The 23,620-nt window shown below is 44.1% G+C and overlaps 1 protein-coding gene across 50 annotated transcripts in view; it reads right to left on the reverse strand.

Moving 5' to 3' along the window:
• The window catches only part of Bptf (bromodomain PHD finger transcription factor), a 102,694-nt gene that overhangs the window by 38,277 nt on the left and 40,797 nt on the right, over nt 1–23,620 (reverse strand). For 35 of the 50 annotated variants that reach the window (XR_015630681.1, XR_015630679.1, XR_015630678.1 and 32 more), the window contains 8 exon segments: nt 17,367–17,564; nt 12,869–13,056; nt 11,237–11,592; nt 10,769–10,900; nt 8,613–8,742; nt 7,832–7,970; nt 6,482–6,661; nt 2,511–4,818 (listed from right to left, as the gene is read on the reverse strand). Coding sequence is in view for 33 of the 50 variants with exons in the window: in NM_001127535.3 (NP_001121007.2) it covers nt 2,511–4,818; nt 6,482–6,661; nt 7,832–7,970; nt 8,613–8,742; nt 10,769–10,900; nt 11,237–11,592; nt 12,869–13,056; nt 17,367–17,564 (3,631 nt within the window). In the remaining 17 variants the exon portion in view is untranslated. 50 annotated transcript variants of the gene reach the window in all.

Genomic DNA, 23,620 nt, shown 5'->3' on the forward strand with positions numbered 1-23,620 from the left:
TCAGTGGATAAACACATCTCACTAGTTATCAGTCTGCTGATTCATTCACTACTCATTCATACAAACAATGGAGTGAGTCAATGTGTCAAGACTGTGAAGGAAGCTGAGATACAGAGATGTGTGGTAGAATCCACCTGCTAAGAGCTGTAAGAAAGGAAAGTACTTAGGTCTGCCATAGGCTAAAGCACGTGGTAATCAGATGACAGCACGTTTGGCTGACTGAAGGCAAGGGACACACATGTGTACACACACACACACACACACACACACACACACACACACACACACACGAGAAGGAGCTAAGTGTGCAAAACCACACCACACACTTCTGGCATGCTACATCCTGTTATTATGGCTAGAGGGAGGGGGGTGGGTACAAATGGCAATGCCTGGAGAAGAAAGCCATGCCAAGGGGAAGGCAGAGGAGACTAGATACTACGGCTTCCTGCTCTCTTTGGGTTCCTCAGATGACTGCCACTCTCCTCCCTTCCCTGCAGTAGTCAGCAAGTCCCTCAATCACTCAGAATAGTCCCAGCAGAGGCAGGCACGTTAGCAGGACCCCTCCAGCAGCATTATGGAGAAGAACCACCAGTTGAAAAAGACAGTGACACGGAGTCATGCCAGGAAAACAAAGAGAAGGAACAGTTATGCACAGAGGTCAAAATTTATTGTACAAGTGTTAACTTTCCTATCGTGCTCAGCTTTAACATTACATCTGAAACTATGCATCATACATGCAGCTGGGCATCCGTGTAGTCTTAACTACTTATGAGGCTGAGGTGAGAGGGCAGGAATTTGAGACCAGCCTGGGCTGCAGAGCGAGACCCACAAGAACTATCCCTCAACAAATAAATAAGTAAACACAGAAGATTCAAGGGTTAGTATAAAAACAGACTTTACAAGAATCACTTTTGTGACAAAGTTTTTGTAAGTGCCCTAAAATCAAGAATAACACACATTTTTACTCATGATTCCATTTATCAGAAGCAATAGATGCTTATTTCAACTTTGACAACTAAGAATGACCAGGAAGGAATTTCTTTCCGTTATAAAATGAGACTGACAAGCAAACAGATGCGATGCCTGTCAGCATGCATCGGACATTGAAGTCAAGGTGGCGACACTGCAGCCATGCACAGGGCTCTGGTGCCCAGGCTCTGAGCAGTGTCCCCCAGCGGAACCACCTCTCACTTCAGAACACAGGGAGCAGAAAGGCCAGCCCCCTGCCTGCGGGGATCTTAGCTCAGCCACTTGTACGTACACAGTAACTTTTCCAGTGGGAAAGAAGTTACCTGCAGGGCTGTCAAGGATGCACTTTGGGCCGCTCTCAGTGAAGAAAGCGGAAAAGTGCAGAGCCATCCTACAACTCCATGAACTGCAATGAAGAGATCCTGGGTTCCCTGCAGGATTCTGCAAATCCTTCATTGCAGGCCCTGCAGAGAAAGTGTACTTTTCAGCTGTCTCTAGTGCATGTGCATGGGGTGACGACATCTTACTTCAAACCAACGACGAGGCATAAAATGAGCTCAGACAAACAACGAGAGAGAGGTCACTGGACTGAATGACTCCTTAGGGAAAACTGGCACTTACACTGGTTGTGTGGCCCTGGCTGACCCTAGCTAGCTGACGTAGTATGAAGGACATAAAGAAGGATGATGTTAACAGAAGCTGGAAATACTATGGCACTGAAAGGAAGTCTGGCACCACAGACAAAGGAAGTGCGCCACATCGTGTTGGAACGGTCGCGTAAAACCAACGGCAGCCAAAGCGCCCTGCCCACAGGCCCTGTTCCTCCTGCTTCGCTCATCCACTCAACCGGGGGGGAAAGATAGAGATGGGGGCATGAAAGGGACAGCACATGGACACACGTGTGAAATGCAAACAGCATATAAAGTGCTGGGCTGGGGTCTGGAAGACTTGGCCTCTATGGCCATGGGCAAATCACTACACCATAGACAATTTCTGAGCCCCCTTCCTAGTAACCAATGACTAACGACTATCTAACTAACACAGAGGGCCCAGAGCATTCTAAGTAAAATTAATTCTAAATAAGACATTCCTAAGGAAATGATAGTTTATCTTTCTGTCATAAATAACCAAGAACTCTAACACATACAAATAAATGTCACTAGGAAGGTCTAACATGATGGGCCTTATGAATTTACAGGCACGCTTTTTATGAATCCCGGGAAGTAATAACCCAATTCTGTGGTTGTCACGGTGCAGAGCAAACAGCATGCAGAAACTGGAAAGTTAGACTGTAGAGTAAGCTTGGCCTGTTCCTGTGGTCTCATGCATGCTAACGAATCCTTTACATTTTTGGCAAGTCCGTGGCTGTGGGTAAATTAGTCCCACGTACTGGCGGAGCTAGCAGCTTTCTGTATCTCATCTCATCACTAGCCCTGGCCGTTACAGATGTGAGCCCTATCTTCTGGCATCTCATTTTACTTAAAACAAACGCTTTAAAAAGCACCTCCCCTGCCCCGACAGCAACATTCTGAGGTACATACCTCCACGTGATGCCAAAGGTTGGTCTGGGAGAAGGGTATGGCCAGATATCCAAGGCGGGCTTTGCATTATAATTAAAGCACGGGACTTCCCGGATGCCTCCTTTTCTGGCCAGCTTTTTCAAGTCATCATTAGGCAACACGAATATGCTCTTTTTGCTGCTCTTGGTAACGAACTTCCTATAGGACGGCAGGGCTGTCCCTGAACGGGTCTTCTTGGGTCTTGAGAACTTCATGAGCTTTACTCGGTCTCTTGTGGAGTACTCTCTGCTCACTGTCATAGACGTCACCAGTGTGCTTCCTGCAGTGCTCAGGGAGTCTGTCACTGTTGTGGTGACCACGGTTTTACTCTGCTCCTTTACAGAGACGGTATCCACATCGCTGTCTGGGGACGGTGTGGAGAGCTTTGTCACAGTGGTGGTGGTAGTTGTGACAGTGGATCTGGCACAGTTTTCTGTGGAAGAAACCACAGTTTGCTTGTCCCCTTTTGCTACCTTAATGACAGTTTTTGATTCTGTGGCAACAGTGGATGTCATTGTGGTGACTTCTGTGATGACCGTCTTTCTTTGGGATTCTCCATTGACATTCTCATCTTTGCTGGAAGGTAGACCGTTTTCATCCATGACGTCTTTACCGAGGTTAGAGTCCTCTCCAGTAGTAATGGGAGACGGGGTAACTTTCTTAACCTCTGGACCTTCAGTTTCCATATCTTCTACCTGATTAAGTGAGTTCCGATCTGGACAAGGGGCTGGGGGTATGATTACCTGGGTACTGGCAGAGTCTTTGGTGGATGGTAGGGTATGGAGGCCATCTTGGTGATTACCTTTGGCATCTGAAGAACTCAGTGAATACGAGTTGGTTTCTGAAGTGTTTTGTTCACTGAACTCTTCCATAATGATGTCGCCGTTAACAAACGGCTTCACAGCAGATTCCTTCCCAGCCAGTGACTTGATATTTCCAGGGATGACTTTATTGATATTATTGACCTTTGGTTCAACGGCACCACTCATGACTTTACCATCAGAGACATCCTTCATGCCCGGTCCCTTCAGATACCCCTTAGCTTTACTATCTTTGCCATTTATTTGAAATTTATTTGCTTTCTGTCCTCTCTTTTCAGACTCTCGGGCTTCACTGTTCTTTCTGTCAGCGCTGTGTCTTAGGCTAACTTGGTCGGCACATCTGTTAACTGCTCTCTCCTCTGGCTTTTGATGCTGGCCCAGTTTCTTACCATTTGCTTCAGTTACCTTACCCTGTAGTCTGTTGTCACAATTTTCAGTGGACTTAGAAACTAACTGACATTTTGTCGGCTCCGTACTTTCCATGCCTTGGTCTGGAGTTATGAACCGTTTAGAGGTGGTGTCATTGCTATTCTGAACAACCATATCTTCTTCACTGCTGTCCCGCATATACATAGTACCAGAGTTATTTTCCAAAGTGCTATTATATTCAGAGTCACCACCTAGTCTCCCATCCAAGTCCATTGCTTTCGGGAAAGCCCGGGCATCTCTGTCACGGGGACTTTTAGGGACTGGTGCAGGTAAAGTACTCTTGGAAGAAGATGACACAGCAGTGCTACAATCGTCCTGTGGGAGCGGCTTCTTGCTCTTACAGATCAGAGTGCTACCCTCATCTGCACTGGTTGGTTTAGAGTCATCAGTCAAAGAGTCAGTCACTTTTGTTTTTGTCTGACTTAGTTCCAGTCCCTTACTGGTAGCTTCAGAGATCCTGGCATCTAGGTCGCTTTCAACAGAGTTCTGCCCCTGACAGGCTGGCCCCGGACTCTGAATGGAGACATCATCTAATACTTGACCTTTTGGATCAGGTTTGCCCATGCTGAGACTAGGAGGACTGATGCCAAGAACCAAGGGATCACTCTGTGAGGCCCCCAGCCCCAAGTCCGCAGTGCCAGCCTGACTGGGAGTGGACCTCTGCTCCTGTCTAAGCAAGTCACCCTGGTGCCCTTCGTCTGCTTTTGTGGATACCGGAGGCTCAGAGGAGCTTTTCACAGCACCTGTGGGGGGCTTGCCTGCCCCTTTCACCCCACTCTCCAGCTTTAGCTTCTCAAGGCGCTGTTTCTCTTCCAGTGTAAATTGTCTAATCCTCCGTTCCAGAAGCCCGTCCAGCTTAGAGGACTTCGTTTTCTTTTTGTAACTAGTCCTTAGGTGGAAGCCCTCACTGACATTGACCACATCTACCTGTGCACTCTCCTCACTGTTCATATGTGACTCTGTTTTCACACTGTCATCGATCTCCATTGGTTCTTCCTTGAAGGGTTTGTCATTATCAGGATCTAAAAGTTCTTTTACATCTGTGAATTAAAGACATTAATAAAAATGTGATTTTTGGGGTTGGGGATTTAGCTCAGTGGTAGAGCGCTTGCCTAGCAAGCGCAAGGCCCTGGGTTCAGTCCCCAGCTCCTAAAAAAAGAATAAAAAAAAAAAAAATGTGATTTTTTACTCTGAAATGAATTCATGAAGACTTTTTATTTCTAGAAGTATCTACTTTTTGTTATTTTCATACTTATAATATAGATCATGGTCACTGCTAAACTTTAAATGGGGCTAAAAAAAATAGATACATTTCAAATACTGGATAATTCTGAGTTTTGGTTCCTAAAATGATGGGATTTTACAGTGAGGGCTGACAGCCTATGACAGGCTACTGAGTACATTATGCCTATGATACAGTCAGTAATCAACTGTGCTGACCTTGAGGTGTGTCACCCACACTGGGGAAGCAGAGGCAAGAATAGCATGAGTTTGACATCCTGGGCTGTACAGTAAACCAATCTAAACAAACAAACAGTGAATTGTCTCTATCTTATTGAGACTCTTGTCTCAGTTGAACCCAGAGCTCACTAATAGACCTAGCCCATCTAGCTAGCAAGGCTCTGGTGTCAAGGCAGGCCACCAAATCTCAACTGGAATGCACATGCATTCTGAGAATATAGAGTCCCGGTCTTCATATTTAAACATCATCAGTCACACGATCCAGTGTGCCATCTCTCTAGTTTGCTTATGTGCTTTTAAAAAAAAAAAAAAAAAAGGTTTAAACCATGTTTATTTCCATATCTCACTGGCCCTGAAGTTTCTCAAAAGCTTAGATATGGTTCCCACAAGACCTAGCAGTCCCACTTCATGGAGAAGTGGAAACCTGTTTCTCCATGGTTCTATACTCGGAGCCCTCTACCGTATGAGGCTCTGAGTTTGATCCCTGGAACCCACAAAACAAATAAATGGACTGAATGTTTTTCCCAGCATCCAAGAGAACAAGCAGGAATCTCTGTATGTTTCAGGCCTTTCAGAGTTAACACACATACACTAAAGTCTAAAAATTTAGAGTTAATATTCCTAACAGCTAGAAAGCAGAAAGGTGGGCTAGAGAGATGGCTCAGCGGTTAAGAGCACTGACTGCTCTTCCAGAGGTCCTGAGTTCAAATCCCAGCAACCACATGGTGGCTCACAACCATCTGTATTGAGATCTGATGCCCTCTGCTGTGTCTGAAGACAGCTACAATGTACTCAATACAGAAGATAAATAAAATCTTAAAAAAAAAGAAAGAAAGAAAGAAAGCAAGCAGAAAGGCTGGATTATTAACTGGTCAATGACTGGACAGATGAACTGTGGCTCCAACACAGTGGAGTGCTCTATGGAATACGCTATCATGTGGGTAAACCTTGAAAACATCATGTTGGATAAAGGTAGGCAACAGACTGTCTAATTTCACTGAACTGAACTGTCTAAAACAGAGAAATCCAGAGAACAGACCAATGGTGGGACAGAAAGCAACTTCCTTTAGCATGATGGAAATGCTGTCATTTGTCATAAATGCTGCCAAGTCCGTGAACATCTACAGTCCTTGCAGCTTGGCACGGTGAACTACGCTGTTTTAAAAGAGAGGTTGTGGAGCTTGCCGGTGGGAACCTGTCCCCGGCACTCATCACCCTGCTCTGCCTCCTGCCCCTGCTTACCGTGCTCCTCCTTCTCAGGCAACTTAGACAGCTCCATTGTGCCTGCCGTGGCCCCAGCTGTGGAGTCTGCGTCTCTCGCCTCACCTTTCTCAGAGTCACATTCTGTCTTCATTTTTTTTGGACTTCGTGGACTTTTTCTTTTATCTGACTCATCCTTATTTTCATCCATATTATTTTTGACTAAAAAAGAATCACATATATAGCCACGGATATTCACAATATTAGAATTTTTAAGATTATTAATTTATTTGTCTTTGGGCCTGTATACATATGTGTGCTCAGGTAACTCTTCGTGGTGAGAAGAGACAACCAAAGACCTACAGCCAAGGCTTTGAGCTCCTGAGGGTGGGAGCTAGGAACTAAACCATGGGATCTACAAGCTACTCTTAACGTCTGAGCCACACTACTTGTGTTTTGAAAATAATATTGCAATTACACAGCTGAATATTTTTAAACATTTTCTCCCATTTTTCTTTAACTAACATCTATCTATCAACGCCTTATGAATAGAGGTAACTGGAAAATCCCTAGAGCTCCTGGGCTGGAGAACTGGCTCAGCTGGCTAAGGGCCCCTGTGAGTTTTGCAGAGGAATCACTCATAACTAACAGTGGCTAAAAGCCCTTTTTAACTCCAAGGCCAGGAGACTCAATGCCCCTTTTCTGCTCTCTGTGGGTACTAGGTACGAACATGTAGTGCAAATATACACACGAAGGCAAACACTCATACATATAAAATATAAATAATCTTAAATTTAAATAAACTAGAACATATAACTAGTAAACCAAAACAGTAATTTTCCACATACTATTAAAAACTTCCTAAGAGGGGCTGGGGATTTAGCTCAGTGGTAGAGCGCTTACCTAGGAAGCGCAAGGCCCTGTGTTCGGTCCCCAGCTCCGAAAAAAAGAACCAAAAAAAAAAAAAAAAAAAAAAAAAAAAAACTTCCTAAGAATATATTTATCTAAAATAAGGTCATTTTACTATGAAATCAAAGGAGGGGTCTTATTAAAAATAAATAAATATCCCACTGGGTCACTGGGTGGTGGTGGACACCTTTAATGCCCAGCACTGGGAAGGCAGAGGCAGGTGAATCTTTGTGAGTTTGGGGCCAGTCTGGTCTACAGAGCAAGTTCTAGGACAGCCAGGGCTACACAAAGAAACTATTTTGATTGCCTAGCAAGCACAAGGTCCTGGGTTCAGTCCCCAGCTCCAAAAAAAAAAAAAAAAAAAAAAAAGAAACTATTTTGAAAAAAACAAAAACAAAGATTCCCCAAACCATGAGAATTGGAAACATTAAAGATTCTGCATTAGCTGTGTATGTTACAACAGTACAACAGTTGCTCACTAACCTCCTTCCAAGGGCTTCCTGTAGTTTACATTCGTGTTGCCTGGTAACTTGGGAAGGAACCTGTAAACGTGTGTCTTGCTAATCCAGCTCCAGCCGCCGTACCCTGTCACCCTGTACTCCTCGCCTTTCTGTTTCCACACCTGGTCAGAACGGATGAAGGACAACTGTTAAACACATGGGAGTATGAGAAGCGTCTGTCAAACGCAGGCTAAGGATCGGGCACACTAGGCCAGAGGGATGGCAGAACAGGGAAGGACAAACAGGCACAATATGCCTGCCCTCACAGACCCACAGGATGGAAGTGGAGAACCAAGTCCTACAAATGCCGTGTCCTGCGTGCATTTGTGCGTGTCTGTGTCCCTCACACACGTATACACACTCACATAAATAAAATTACAATAAAAGATTTGTACAAATCAATTAAATTTACCAAATAATTATATTTTTAGTAGCAATCTAAAGGTTTGTTAAAGAATTTAACTTTCCTATTAATTTAACAAGTTTTTTTATTTTATTTTATTTTTTTTTGGTTCTTTTTTTCGGAGCTGGGGACCGAACCCAGGGCCTTGCACTTCCTAGGCAAGCGCTCTACCACTGAGCTAAATCCCCAACCCCACAAGATTTTATTTTTATTACTAATTTCAACCAATCAGTCTCAAATTCTGAGAAAGCCATGTATACACGTGCTCACAGCACCCCAGTAATTCATGATCCCGACAAAGCAGGACAGTGACTGCGTCCAGAATCCCGAATGCGCCCTGATGGAGCCCAGTGACAGTTACCTGGTGTCTCACTGGAAACGTGTATTTTACCCACGTGGCCTGCTGCATCGTCTCCTCCTCCTCCTGCTTCTTCTCCTTTTTTTTAACTTTCTCCTTTTCTTCCCTTTCAATTGATGTCATCCTATGTAACCTGAGAATACGCAGATTAAAAACTAATCACATTTAATTTTGAAAAATAAACAAAAAAAGATGAAAATTTGGAAGAGAATGGAGTGCTTAGTTACAACCCTACATCTAAGCCGCTCCCAACGGAGAGAAACAAGCAGCTGTATCTATCATTCTCTATCATTCTCTGAGAGATCAACCAAGATGTATCATTCCCACAAAACAAAGAAGGAGCGGCCTTTCCAAGCACCTCACCAAAGAGACGCCAGCTGCAGTCTTGTAAAGACCCACGCATAAGCCAACACTTACGGTCTGTAGGGCCCACTATAAACAGAATTCACACCGCACAAGCAGCAAGATGTGACTTTTAACCAGACAATACAGAGACTTGGAGAGCTCTCCTGCCGGGCAGAGACACCACCAACCACAAAGCCAACCCACGGCCTCAGACCTTCTTTGACCTTGAGCATCAAACTTATAAACTTCGAGCCAAACTGGGAGGGAGACAATACAGTCCCACGCTAATGAAAGAAGTCACCATTGTCTGTCTGCTAGCCTTTCACATCTATCTCCTGTACAGTGCCTGTCTGGGTAGCTGTACAACTTCTCACTTGTCCTGGACTATGGGTCCTTCCCCTTATAGGAGGTCTTGCCAATTGAGGAAAGTTTCCATTTGTGGTGCAAATGTTTCCCTCAGCTCGACATCTCTCTTTTGAGTTTGATTATGTAATGGTTTTCAACTCAGAATTTTAAATACGTATGTTCAATTTCCTTTTCTATGGCACCTGGGTTTTACATATTTAAAAGAAAAGCATCAGACAGAAATATAAACAAATCCATGCTTTGCCCTTCTTCTATAAGCATTGTGGGTTTGTTTGTTCACTCCAGTTTTCCAGGTCTCTTCCCTGAACCATGTCCTCTCTGTTAGTGATGTGGTGTTGTTCAGCTGGGCTTCCATGTGCTCAGGCCGATTTAAGGACACCCTGAGAGCCCCGTTCTGCTTCTTTGGATTTTATATTTGTTGAGACATGATTTATGTAGCTATATGTAGCTCAGGCTAGCCTCAACCTCAATTGTCTAACCTCTACTACATAAAGATGAAATTAAAGGTGTGTGTACCTCAATTTAATACCTATTCTTTAAAGGAATATTTGCACTATTTAATGTGTAGATATGAGAGCCTGCATGAGTTTATATATACTTCATGTTTGTAGGAACCCATGGAAGTCAGAAAAATACATCAGATCCCCTGGAACTGGAGTTATAGACAGTTAGTTACAACATGAGTGCTGGGAACTGAACTCAGGTCTCAGGTCTTCCAAAGAGAAAGCAGTGCTCGTAACCACCGAGCCATCTCTCAAACACTGTTTTAGTGCTGGTTATTTCCTGAGACATGATCTCATGGATCCAGCTGTGGGCTAAGACTGCCCTGGAACTCCTGACCCACCTGGCTGGCCTCCATGCCCGGAGCACTGGGATTGAAAGCAAGTGCCACTGTGCCTGGCTTGTTACTTTCTGAGATTGGATCTCACCAAGCTCAGACCCTCAGACCCAAGGCTTTGACAACTTGTCTGTGTGCACATGTGTATGTGGAATGTGAGTGCCTGTGTGTAGGTAAAGGGTGAGCTCTCAGATGCTCACAGCTGGTCAGGTACAGAAAGCAAGTGTCTGTGGATTGTTCAGTCACAAATGGAACAACTGCATCACCTCATTTCCTCTAAGACGCAGGGCCTATCTCAAAAATGCTTTTCACTTATGACTCAAGGGGCAAAGACACCGCCAATAGACTTCTCTCCATCTATTGATACCCATGGCACGCACAGATACACACACACACACACACACACACACACACACACACACAATTTAAAACAACAAAACCATATTTGGTCTCTTCACATCTCTATTACAGTTCTGCATCCTATGAATTACTGTGAACCAGGAAGAGACAGTCTTTACTGTGGACTCTCAGGCGTTTCCATGATTACTAATGGTCTACCATTTCTGAAGTATTCAATATCCACCACTCCCAAGGCTTAGAATTCACTCACCTGGTGTGTCCTAAAGACTCCCGCCATATCGGCAGCATCACAACCGGCTTAACTGCACATTCCAAAATTGCGAGAGCCAATGCAAACTCTCTGGGTTTACTACACATCTGAACGGCCTTGATCCAATTAGCCCTGTGTTTTAGAAGGAAGAAATCACTTCACTCAGTTGTTCTTAAGATTTTTATGCACCAGGAGCAGCACCAGGCATCACTCAGTCCTCCCAATTCCTCGACCTACAACATTCTTTAACTTTGGTCTCCACTTGACTCTAGGGATAAAATTCCAACACCTAAAGTTACTCAGATGTGAGTACAGCATCGGTACCTCTGACACACACATCTTCAGTTTCCTGCCCATTGTGACTTCACTGAACTCACTGGTAATAACATGTTAAGGGGCACGCCTATAAGGATCAATTTATAGGTATCAGCACATTTAAAGCAGTAAATTAATGTCAGTGTCCTTTACCTGTGGGAAGCCCAATTGGGGTGAAGAAAGGATGAAGGGATGTTGCTCTCCAGCTGCGTGATGGTGAGTCTCAGTGTGGAGATGGTGAGGACTTTGGACCCGTGAACAGACCCATTCCATTTGAACTCCCCCGCTGGAGTGAGACAGAATTTATGTGCAAGGTGCCTCCTCTTGTCATGGTCTTCCCTGTGCTGGTGCTTGTTGAGAGCAAATGAATTGGTAGAGTACTGATTGTGGTAGACGCGGTACTTCCCTTCCTGACCCAGCTTAAAATAATTGTTGATGTTCCCTTTCATGACCACCTCCTTTTTGGTGCTCAGCCGTGACACCTCTCCTTGGGAGTTAACCACCAGCACCTGAGGAGGAAAATAAGCATCATTATTTGTGTCAAGGATGCAAATTTTTTCTGGCCAACTGTCTTTCAATAATTGTAATCAATCATTCCAAATAGGCAACATCTTATGACTAAATGAACTTGAAATGCTAAATTTGGGGGAAGTAGGGCATTATAAAAAAGAGGGCTGGAGAGATGGCTCAGCGGTTAAGAGCACCTGACTGCTCTTCCAGAGGTCATGAGTTCAATTCCCAGCAACCACATGATGGCTCACAACCATCTGTAATGAGATCTGATGCCCTCTTCTGGTGTGTCTGAAGACAGCTACAGTGTACTTATATATAATAAATAAATAAATCTTTATAAATAAGTAGATAAATAAAAAAGGAAGGAAGGAAAAAAGAAAGAAAGAAAGAAAGAAAGAAAGAAAGAAAGAAAGGAAGAAGCAGCTACATTAAAGGTTGGAGGGGGCTTGGGTGGCCCCAACACTCAGAGGGCTGAGGTGGGAGGACCAGGAACTCAAGCCTAGCCCGAGCTACAGGGCAAAACTGTCTCAGGGTAGGGAATACAAGGGCCTGTGAAATAGCTTGGTGGGTACAGGTACTGGACATGAGTCCAGTGACCAACTGTAATCCCTAGATAACACAAGAAGGTGGAAAGAGAGAACTAACTCCACAAAGTTGTCTGGATAGCCCTCATAAATCTGGGCACTTGTGTGCATGCCCACATACTCATAAAATGTAAGTTAAACAAATAAAAACAAGGCAGGCGGCAGTGATGGTGCTCACCTTTAAGGCCAGCACTTGGGAGGCAGAGGTCCATGCATCTGAGTTGAGGCTAGCCTGGTCAGCTAGGGCTACACAGTAAAACAGTAACTTAAAAAGCAAAACAAAAACTCACAAAGGAGAAATGTATGCAATAAAGCTGAGTCTGTAATGTAATCTGCTCGTTGAATTTCTAATAAATGGACTAAATTTGGGTGTATAAACGTATTTACCATATTACAAGCCTAGCAACTGTGCTCTTGGTACTCACCACAGGAAAGAAAATTCATTCAAAGCTAGATTTATAAATTTCTTTTTTATCTATTTTAAAGATTTAAGGGTGCAGTCCACATGTGTGTCTGCCTGTGTGAACTGACGTGAGTGCATGTGCCCTTGGAGGCCACAGGCATTGGGTCCCTTGGCTGGAGCTTGGAGGTACCCATTGGAAGAACAGTCAGTCTTTCCAGGCCCTCTCTCCAAAGCACAACTATGACCCTTCACAGCGCACAGAATTTTGTTTTAATCAGAACACACCTCTTTGCCCTCCTTAAACAATTTATTTGCTTCATGGGCCGCAGCTGCCACCTGCTGACTCTTCAGCTGACTGAGTTTGCTCTCCGGGTTCCTCAGTCTGGTGATGATGCGAGTGGACCCGGACGTTCCTTTCCCAGTTCCAGGGGACTCAGAAACTTCTCCATTGGACTTGTCCAATCTGAAATCACCTATTATCAAATGAGAAGGCCACGAAGTAATGTGGACAGGAAGTAGGTAAGAACGCTTCACTCACCCAATACTATATGCCACCTATATTTAAAGTCCAAGAAGTAGGCAGATGACATCCTTTCACGGGCAAAGCAAATGTTATCAATACTTCAATGGTTTCCTCCACAGAAAACACCAAAAGTGAAAATACCATGACTTGTTTATTATTTTACTGAGACAGTGGAACTGGCTTTGAAACTCATCAACTGGAAAAGAGGGGCCTCCAGAAACTTGCAAATAACAAATGTTAACAACTCAAACGCATACAAAATTGTTGCCTTGCATATCTAATACAATATGATTTGTATGTTAAAAGGAGAGTTAATTTTAGAAAGATTCCCCACTGAACTTCCCATAAATAGTAATAGTCTTGAATTTTAAAGGTAAGTGACAACGGAATTTTTCTCTGGAGAAGCTACACAACTATCTATGGAAACTCATTACGACAATTATTCTTTTTTTTTTTTTTTTTTTTTTTGTTCTTTTTTTCGGAGCTGGGGACCGAACCCAGGGCCTTGCGCTTCCTAGGTAAGCGCTCTACCACTGAGCTAAATCCCCAGCCCCACGACAATTATTCTTTTAACATAATAAGAATCTCTTAACATCTGCTTTTGATGGTGGAAGACTAAAATGCCCAGAAGCAGTTTCTGCTCTCTACATGCACATATCTCATGTCGGATATTGAACGTACCCCAGCCATTCATCACAATACACTTCCCATCAGCCAGAAAATTGAACAAGGCCTGATTTTTAATTTAAAGCTTAAAAAAAGAAATCAAACAGTACAGCATTAATAAATCAAAGGACAGGAATTTACCACACTATACAGACGGTGGTGTTTTAGGCAAGTAGAGACAGATGCAAATGGGTTGTTTACCCTTGGTAGGCTCAGTGTGTCCCTTCCCTACAATAGGAGCAGGGTGACAGGTCACAAGTCCCCTGTGGGTACAGCACCCAGACAGAACTGAACAGAGTACGTCCCCCATCCCACGAAGTGACTCTCCCAACCAGGCATCACACTAGGCTGTGTTATGTTTTGGGTTTTTTTTTATTCTTTTTTTCGGAGCTGGGGACCGAACCCAGGGCCTTGTGCTTGCTAGGCAAGTGCTCTACCACTGAGCTAAATCCCCAACCCCTGTGTTATGGTTTTTAAACCTGGTTTCTCCTCCCGGCTCATCTCCCTTGTCCTTTCTCTCGGAGGCTTCAACATGCTAGGCCTCGACTGAATCCCCAGTGTAGGACTCAGCCTTCTCTGTTAGTGAGGGTGTAAATTAGAGGCTGGTAACTTACATCTCTACAGTAGAAAAACCCCAGGAAATGTCAGGAAACGATAAGCCCCAATACCCCAAAGCAGAAGAGAAAATTCTGAGGAAGAGGATGATAACCGTACTTAGCTTCCTGACCCTGACAATGCACCTGAAGCTGTAAACAGTCCTTGATGTTCCTGTCAACTCCTCATAAAATTCCATTTATGCTTTAAGCATGGTAGAGTTCTGTAGACAGCAATAAATCCTAAATAATACAGAAAGTATTTTTAAGTCTTTATGTACAAAATATACCACTGATTGAATCACGCTAGAGCAGAGGGTAAACATCTTGCCGAGCCAGCCAGCCAGCCAGCCAGTCATCCTGGGTACTGTCATCTTCTCCTGGACTCTGTGTGTGTCCGAGCTGAACTCTTGGGACCACTTATAACATCCTATAATAGCTTTCTGAATGCTGTCTGGGTTTAGGCTGGACTTCCTAAAAACAGAGGAATAGCAAGGGTGTTTTGAACAAGGCTCCTCGTGTACAGCCACAATACAGTGCTGCTCAAAACTAACCCCTGCATTTACTAGTTTAGTAGGAATAAAAGCAAGGAGCAACTTCATCTGGAGGGGTCAGAGTTGAAGATACAGGAGGGGAGAGGCCTTCACAGAGGGAACACACATCACCCAAGGGCCACATTGCTACCATTAACATGTCAATCTCTGCAGTCAGCTTGGTGCCTGTTCTATTGCAGCCTCTCTGGCAAGCATAGGCAAAGCGCAGAGGCTACTGACCCACCAAACAAAATGAGGAAGTAGAAGGGCTCATGTCTACAGACCCGAGGCTAGTTAGTAAGCATTAGGTAATAGTTGGAATTTCTAAAAATCTACAAGGAGAAGTCATTTTGACATATTGACTCTGACACTGCCACACTGGTATATATGACCATTTACCCAATAGCAATTCCCAATAGTCCATACTGTGTATAGCAGCAGAACTAGGTTGCCAAAGCAGAATGGCCCCTAGAAGAACCTTTCACACACGCTTCTCATTTCTTACCCACTGTCATCGTCCCAAGTCTACCAAAGAAGACCCTCTGCTATCTGGACTACATTAACTGTGGAACTCACACTCCCCTTGGGTTACAAGCGTAAGACCAGCCACAGCCAAAGCTGCCCAACATAATGCACAGCACAGAGACCCGAGCTTCCGGCCTAGACACAACTACGGTGATCGGATGCAGTTGCGGGCCAAGAGTTCTGGAAGTCCTCAGGTGAGCGTGAGCCTTATGCACCATATTAGATGGAGGTACTGTGAGCTAGGTATTTGGGAACAGACATGAGGGACCATGCTGTGTTGACTACTGAAGGGTGGAAGTGCAGCACCTGCTGGGTCCTATCTCTGAAGTAGCCCTGCTCTCTGTGAAGGCATTCCTACCCCATCTCAATCATATAGCCTTGCTGGAGCCATCAAGCCCTGGCCACGGAGGTGGACCAATATGATCCAAGATAAGCCACTCGAATTCCTTCCTCAAAGACTTTTGATATGGAGCGGGAGGAGGGCCTTTGCCTTTGGGCCACAGACCTTGGAAAGGCATGAAAACAAATTGCTGGTGCCACCTTACCTGCCACTTGGAAAGGTGTATTAGGAGAGAAGGAAATTATCACACAAAGATAAGTCAGTTCAAAAAGAAGGGCAAGGTAGAGAAAGGGAGAAAGGCTGGAGTAGAGGGTGGGAAAAAGACAGAAACAGTTGTTTATACCACTGGGCCCACTTACACCTCAAGAGTGCTTGGGCTTCTCAGTTATACAAGCTAATTAAATTCCCTCTACATTTACACTATTGGATGATGTCCTAGTGACTTCCATTAAAAAAAAAACAAAAAACAAAAACCCTATATCATGTATCAAGTTATACTCAAGACAAACTTAGAACAGTGCCACAAACTTGTAATGAGAAATTACTATAACTCTATGTATTATTTCTGAGGTTGTCCTCCTTAATAAGACACAACGTAATATACAGAGAAACCCTGCAGAAAAAGATGAATATAAACTTAACAACATAAAAATGTAAACATTTCGGACAGTAGAGAATTGAACACAAGAAAATAATATATAAACACTTATTTAAAGCAGATATTAATGACCACAATACATGAAGCAATCTTAAATATCCAAATTCCTATGGAAAAAAGTGAGCAGAAACAGGAATCATCAAAACACAGGCTATTAAACACATAAAAAGAAGCAACCGCATTTATAAGCAGGGATATACAAAGTTTCCCATGAAATACTTTCTTCCCACTGGCAAAAAGAGAAATGGTGTTAAACACAGGTGTGCAAACAGGGAAACATTCAAGTCTGGAGCTGAGCAGAGCTCCTCCCCTGTTGGTTGTCGAGTTATTAGCAGTACCCACTGTCTGTGAAAGGTGCCTACCATTTGACCAGCCAGTCATTTCATTCACTGCTTTCTACAGCGCCAGAGCACTTGCAGAATACACAGAGAGGTGTGGGGCTGGCAGGAAGAAACGCCATGGTGATAACCAAATATCATGCAGCAGCTAAAAAAATATGTTTATTTTTTTCCTCCAACATGAAAAGGCCCTACCACGTGTCACTGTGTGGAAAAACAGAAAGCCAAAACAAGATGGAGAAACACATGCAGAATGATCCCATTTATGTATTCAAAACAAACAAACAAAAAAAGCCAAAAAAAAATTGTAAGCATACACATATGAATGTAATAGAAAATACAAAATACTGATGGTGATTCAGGAGGGTAAAAAGGTTTCTATTTTTCTCCTCTTACAGGATTTTATTTATGTGAAACAAAAGCAGTGAGCTCATGTTAATTAAAAACAACAAGAACAAAAAAAAACACACACACACACAAAAAAAAAAAACCCCACAAAACACTAATTCTTCCCAACCTACTAAACGTTAGTTTAAAAAATTGAAAATGTTTGAAGAAAAAAAGAAAAAAGAAAAAAACCTCCTTGAATGGATGAGAGCACTCTTACCTATCTCTTCTTGAACAGAGACAGGTGTATGGGAGTCCCTTTCTCCAATGTCAGGATCATCCGCTGCCTTAGCAGAGTCACTCTGGGAGGAAGTGAGCTCGCTGCTGCTGCTGCTGCTGCTGCAGTTCTCCAGATTAGGCTGGCTGGAGGCAGTGGTGGCACTAGTGTTACTGCTGTCACATGTCTTGTGAGAGTCTTCTAGAAAAATAAAATACCTGATTTTTACTCTGAAAACCACAGCAACAGCTAAATGTCAGAAAAGCATTTAATGGCTGTAGGTGATGCTCAGGGTCCGAAAGCGAAGCCGACCGTGGCGGGATACTGAAATGCACTGTTAGTCCCTCAGTCCGGCACCTCATGGGCTCTTTCTCACCATCCAGTACAAGGCACACACGACCGTTCAATATTCTAGAGCTGAAGGAAAAGCAACCAACACAGCTACTGCACACAGTGCAGAGCAAGCACATGGGATATGGAAGGAGTGGTTTGCTGAGAAAAACACCCAAAGCATGAAGCGTATAGTTTTACATTTCTAAAGTTTTCAAATGTCTCTATTAAGAAATAGAATTGGAGAGGATTCTGTAGCAATAAGGTCTTCCGTCTAAGCGTGGTCACCTGTTCTGGGTGATTTTACAGCGTTACCAGTACACAGAAATTAGTACTAGAAAAAAACGAAAGCCACGGGCATTCAGAAAGTCCCTGTCTGCATTCCTCGTTGTCACTGAAAAGGTACTCTCCCTAACACTAAGTAATGACGGATGGATGGACAGATGGACAGATGGATGGACGGACACTGCCCAGTGAAGAACAAGCAGATGATGCCCACAGGAAGTGGTTTAGATCTGACAGCACCCAGTATGATGGCTACCATAGCATAAACAATACAGGAGATGTAGCTGCCTTTAAACACATAGAAATATGTCCATTAGCTCAACCAAGAGAAATGCAAGCTACGGCTCTGCAGAGGGCGCTGTGCTCACACCTGGGATCCCTAAGGCAGGGAGACTACAGAGAATGACACCAACTTAGGCTCAAATAAACAGCTAAGCACAATAGCAGGGGGCCTAAAAGAAAGGACATCAGTGCTACCTGCTACTCTACTTGCCAAGTTCCAGGCATGCGGTAAATAAATTAATGCTGTCTTTCAAAATACCCCACCCCCACCTTTCAGTCCAGCCTGCTTCCGTCTGAGCCACAGGAAACATTCTGGATCGCTGACTGCTCCTTATGGTGGTTGCCACATCTGTTCACTTTAACTGGGTGCAGTTTTAGATTTTAAATTTTCATATTAAGCCTGGGAAGACGGCTCAGCTGGTAAGACGCTTTCTGTCTCCTGACCTCCAGAAGTCCTGTAAGCTGTTCTGTGCCCTCTACTAAGATGCCGTGGCACACCGTAAGTAAACAAATGAATATATAAATAAATTTCAGGGGCTGGAGAGATGGCTCAGTGGTTAAGAGCACCGACTGCTCTTCCAGAGGTCCTGAGTTCAAATCCCAGCAACCACATGGTGGCTTACAACCATCTGTAATGAGATCTGATGCCCCTTTCTGGTGTGTCTGAAGACAGCTACACTGTACTTAATAAATAAATAAATCTTTAAAAAATAAATAAATAAATAAATAAATAAATAAATTTCAACCGAGAATCTTTCTAGCACTGAGGCTGCAGACACAGCTCAGAGCTTTAGAGCACTCACTGCTCTTCCAGAGGACCTGAGTTCAGTTCCCAACACCCACATCAGGTGGCTCACAACTGCCTCCAACTCTGGCTTCAGGAAGCATGTGTGCTCATCAGGCATACATGAGACATTTACTAGTGTCAAACTGGTACTGGGGCTGTAACTCAGCGGTAGAGGGCTTGCCTCTTGACCATGGGCGCTGGGTCCCACATCCAGTACCTTCTGAAATTAGTCAGTTACAAAGGTGACACAACAGCAAAAACAAATTGTAAGCTCCAACTATAGCAGTGTGGAGGAAAACGCAAGCACTGACAGCAAACCCAGGAGAAAGCCGGCATGGAAGGCCTTCAGAAGCACAGGGGTAAAAAGCAAAGGAGACCAAAGGGAGGAAACAAGAAAGGTCAGGAGTTCATAAGCTACTGAAAGCATGCAGTAGCTGGGTGTGGAGACCAGAGGAAGGTGCTGCAGTCGGTTCTCTCCTGTAATTCTATGTGACTTTCGCAGACTGAACTCACATGGTCAGCCTTGCCCAACAAGAGCCTCTGAGCCATCTCACCAGCCCCAACATGATCTGAGACAAGCTTCTCACTGGCCATTCTTCCCAGTACTGAGATTATCCACCATTACGACAGACTTACATAGGTTCTAGGGTAAGACCTCAGGATCAATGGCTGAATTATCTCCCCGGCCTGAGAGCACCGTTATTGTTTAAAGTGTATGTGCAGACATGTATGTGCCACAGCATACATGTGGAGTACATGACAACCCTCAGAGGCTGGCTATTGCTTTCTGCCGTGGGTTCCCAGGCCTGAACTTAGCCTTGTACGGACAGTACTTTTACACTGAGCCATGTCGCCACTCCCTAAGATGATTTTTATGACGAAACAATAATCTCATTTCTAGAGACGGACAGGGACAGCAGAGGAAATGTACGCCAGTCTCACTCGTGAGAGAGTGTAAAGTCCCAGCCAAAGTACTAAAATTACGACACAGTAATGTATGCAAAAAATAATCACAGCCACGCCGCAGTTAATCACGGACCATGAGACTGGAACACTCAAACAATACAGGAATTTTTGCTTTAGTAAAGACGGCCTTAAAGGGGAAAGATCTGCGCCAACAAACAAAAAGTACACAAAGGACAGACACTTCATAAAAGAGGAAAACCAAACGACCTGTGCACATACGCACACAGATGCAGACACACACATACACACACACACACACAGATGCAGACTCACACACATACACATAGACACACACACATATAGACACACAGATGCAGACACACACACAGATATACACAGTCACACATACACACAGACGCAGACACACACACACATACATACACAGACGCACACATACACACATATACACAGACAGACACACACTCACATACATACACAGACACAAAGACACATATACACATACACATAGACACACAGACAGACACACACTCAAACATACATATAGACACATAAATATACACAAACACACACTCATACACATATACACAGACGCACACACACACATACACACAGATGCAGATGCACACACACACTCACACACAGATACACACACATATACACAGATGCAGACACACACACACACACACACTCACTTGCATGCACATGCACACACATACATTCTATGTCTTCAATAGCCTGCTAACTACAGGTACAAACCACAATACAATAGCCCCACATGCCATCTGGAAGGTTCCCCTATACTCCTGTCCCAAAGGGGAAGAACAGATGACAGTGTTGATGCCACTAGCTGGCAATGATGACCTGCAGCCAGAGCTCTCTCTCACACTGTGAGGGAAACTTCAGAGACTTACTACAGTGTGTGTCGACCTGCTACAGGTATGTATGGAGGCAAATACATACTACATTAAAGACCAGGAAATCCACGATGAGGTTTATGCCTCTAGAAATACAGGTGCATATGTAAAAGATAGATAGAGGAATAACCATAATAGTATTGTTCATGAAGGCCCCCACTGGAAACTTAAAAACTATCATTGGAAGCTGGAGAGATGGCACAGCAGACAAGTGTGTTTGTTCTTGCAGAGGATCCAGGACTGGTTCTCACCGCTCACACACTGGCAAACAGCCTGTAACTCCAGCTCCAGAGGATCTAACACTGTCTTCCAGCCTGTTATTTCACAAGGCACACACTATACATACATACTGGGAAGCACTCACAGATACACAGCAGAGTACATAAACGGTTAGGTGAGCATCAGTGTATGAAAAGGATAAACGAACCATGCTACGTATGCATAGTGGGGTGACAGGAAAAGATGATGGATGCTCTACCCGTCACTGGATATTTTAGTTCTTACTGGTATCTTATTAAGTATAAAAGAATTTTTAAAATGAGATACCAGATAAAAATGGAGACTCATACCCTTCATCCTAGCTCTTGGGAAGCAGAGGTGAACAGCTATCTCTGAATTCAAGACCAGCCTGGTCTACACACAAGTTCCAGGCCAGTGAAGACGATACACTCAGACCTTGTCTTGAAGGAAAACAAACAAATTTTAAAAAACAGACATTAAAAATTATACATTGAGGTCTGGAGAGATGGCTCAGTGGTTAAGAGCACTGACTGTTTTTCCAGAGGTCCTGAGTTCAATTCCCAGCAACCACACGGTTGCTCACTACCATCTGTAATGGGATCTGATGCCCTCTTCTGATGTGTCTGAAGACAGCTACAGTGTACTTATATAGAATAAATAAATCTTTTTAAAAATGGTACATTGAAAGGCCAGGCAGTGGTTGTGCAGGCCTTTGATTACAGCACTCAAGAGGCAGGGGCAGGTCTCTGAGTTTGAGGGCAGCCTGATCTACAGAGTAAGTTCCAGGACAAGCAGGACTACATATAAGAATCCTGCCTCAAAATAAAAATTAATAATAAAAAAAAAAAACACACATACACAGTATCATGATTCACTTCCCCCCCTTTTCTCTCTTTTTAAAGCAAAATCAGAGACTGAAAAGGTGGTTTAGCAGTTAAGAACACTTGCCTATAGTTTTAGATTTTTTTCAAATCCTTCTTTTAATAACAGTTCTTAAATGCTTTACCTTCCCTTCTAGGCTACTGCCCACCAGAGGTAGTGAAAAAGAAAGGCTATTAGGACACAGGGGAAGTGGACCTGTTCAGAAATTGTTCTTTGCAACAAATCCCATATGTGCTGTCAGGAAATCAACGGTTCAGTTCACAGGATTCAGCAGTGGCCGCTTGATCCACTTGCAAATGCTGCACGAATACACCAGCAGTCCAGGTCAGCAGTGGCAAGTCAGCAAACACAAACCAGCAGCGGTGGCCCGGCCTGACCTAACAGAAACGGCTAGGCCTCAGCAGCATGGGCATGAGTCAGCAGGAGGAAAACAAGACCACCCGAGACTGCAGACGTTCTGGGCTGTGCCTCTCTCAGTGAGGTGAAGGTAGTGAAGATCAGTGAAGACTCCAGACCAAGAAGCACTGCAAAGCCAGCCGTCAAGTCACTTCACCATGGGTACTCTACACTCCCTCCAAACATCACTCCTCCCTCAGCATGTGAGTCTCATCAGCTGACATCACTCTGCCAACCATCCCAAGTCCACAGAAGCAGCAAGAAGCCCCCCAGCGCACCACCAGAAGGTTTTTGGTGCGTTTGCTCTCTATGGAGTCATGACAAACAGAGCTCAACAACACAATGCAAGGAGAACCAATACATGCATGTAGTTGGCAAAGAATCCTTCACTGTGTGTCCAAACCATACATTTCCATTTCACTTGCCCCTCTTGCAGAGGTCTCAAGTTCAATTCCCACACCTGCATGGTGGCTCACAACCAACTCCAGTTCCAGGGATCTGCTATTCTCCTCTGACCTCCTCCAGCACTAGGTGCCTGATATACATAGATAAACATGCAGCAAACACTCAGATACTCATACATATGAAAGACAATCTAAAAATTATAAAAACAAAAGGACAAAAGTGGCACTGGTGGTCTTAGAGACACCCGTCTGTCTCTCCGGTGGGTAGGTGCGCCTGCTGGCTCCCTGTGTGCTCACTCATTTACGAGTTCAAGAAAATTTAACTGACCCAGAGTCTCTCTCCACCTAGTCTGACAGTATTATTGTATCAAAAGGCTTTATTCAGTAAATATTGTGTCTAAACATATTCTGCAAGTCTGAGAAAGAGACAAGTGAGGTGCTCCACACCGTGGGTGCTACTTCTAATCTGTTGGGCAACTCTCCCACCTCAGACCCCAACAGCCAGCTGACCCACGGAGGTGAGGACAGTGACTGGTTTGGTTCAGGGCATCACAGAGTACACCTCACCCTCCCCAGGCACAGAAGAGTAACAGCCACTTGCCGGATAACAGGAGCTGGAAGCAGAGCAGTGGGAGAGCAGAGCATCCCCCTCATGGCTAGAATGGTCGTTACAGCTATCTGAGACTCACCAGAGTGCAGTCTACTGTGGCCAGGGTTGTGTATTTAGACTACTGAGTCTAAAACTTATTACAATATTAACTGCTTGATAAAAACAAAACGCGGGCTGGCAAGATGGCTTAGAAGGGAAAG

Source organism: Rattus norvegicus, chromosome 10 (assembly GCF_021556685.1).
Source record: "Rattus norvegicus strain SHRSP/BbbUtx chromosome 10, alternate assembly SHRSP_T2T, whole genome shotgun sequence".
NCBI classification, from domain to species: Eukaryota; Metazoa; Chordata; class Mammalia; order Rodentia; family Muridae; genus Rattus; species Rattus norvegicus.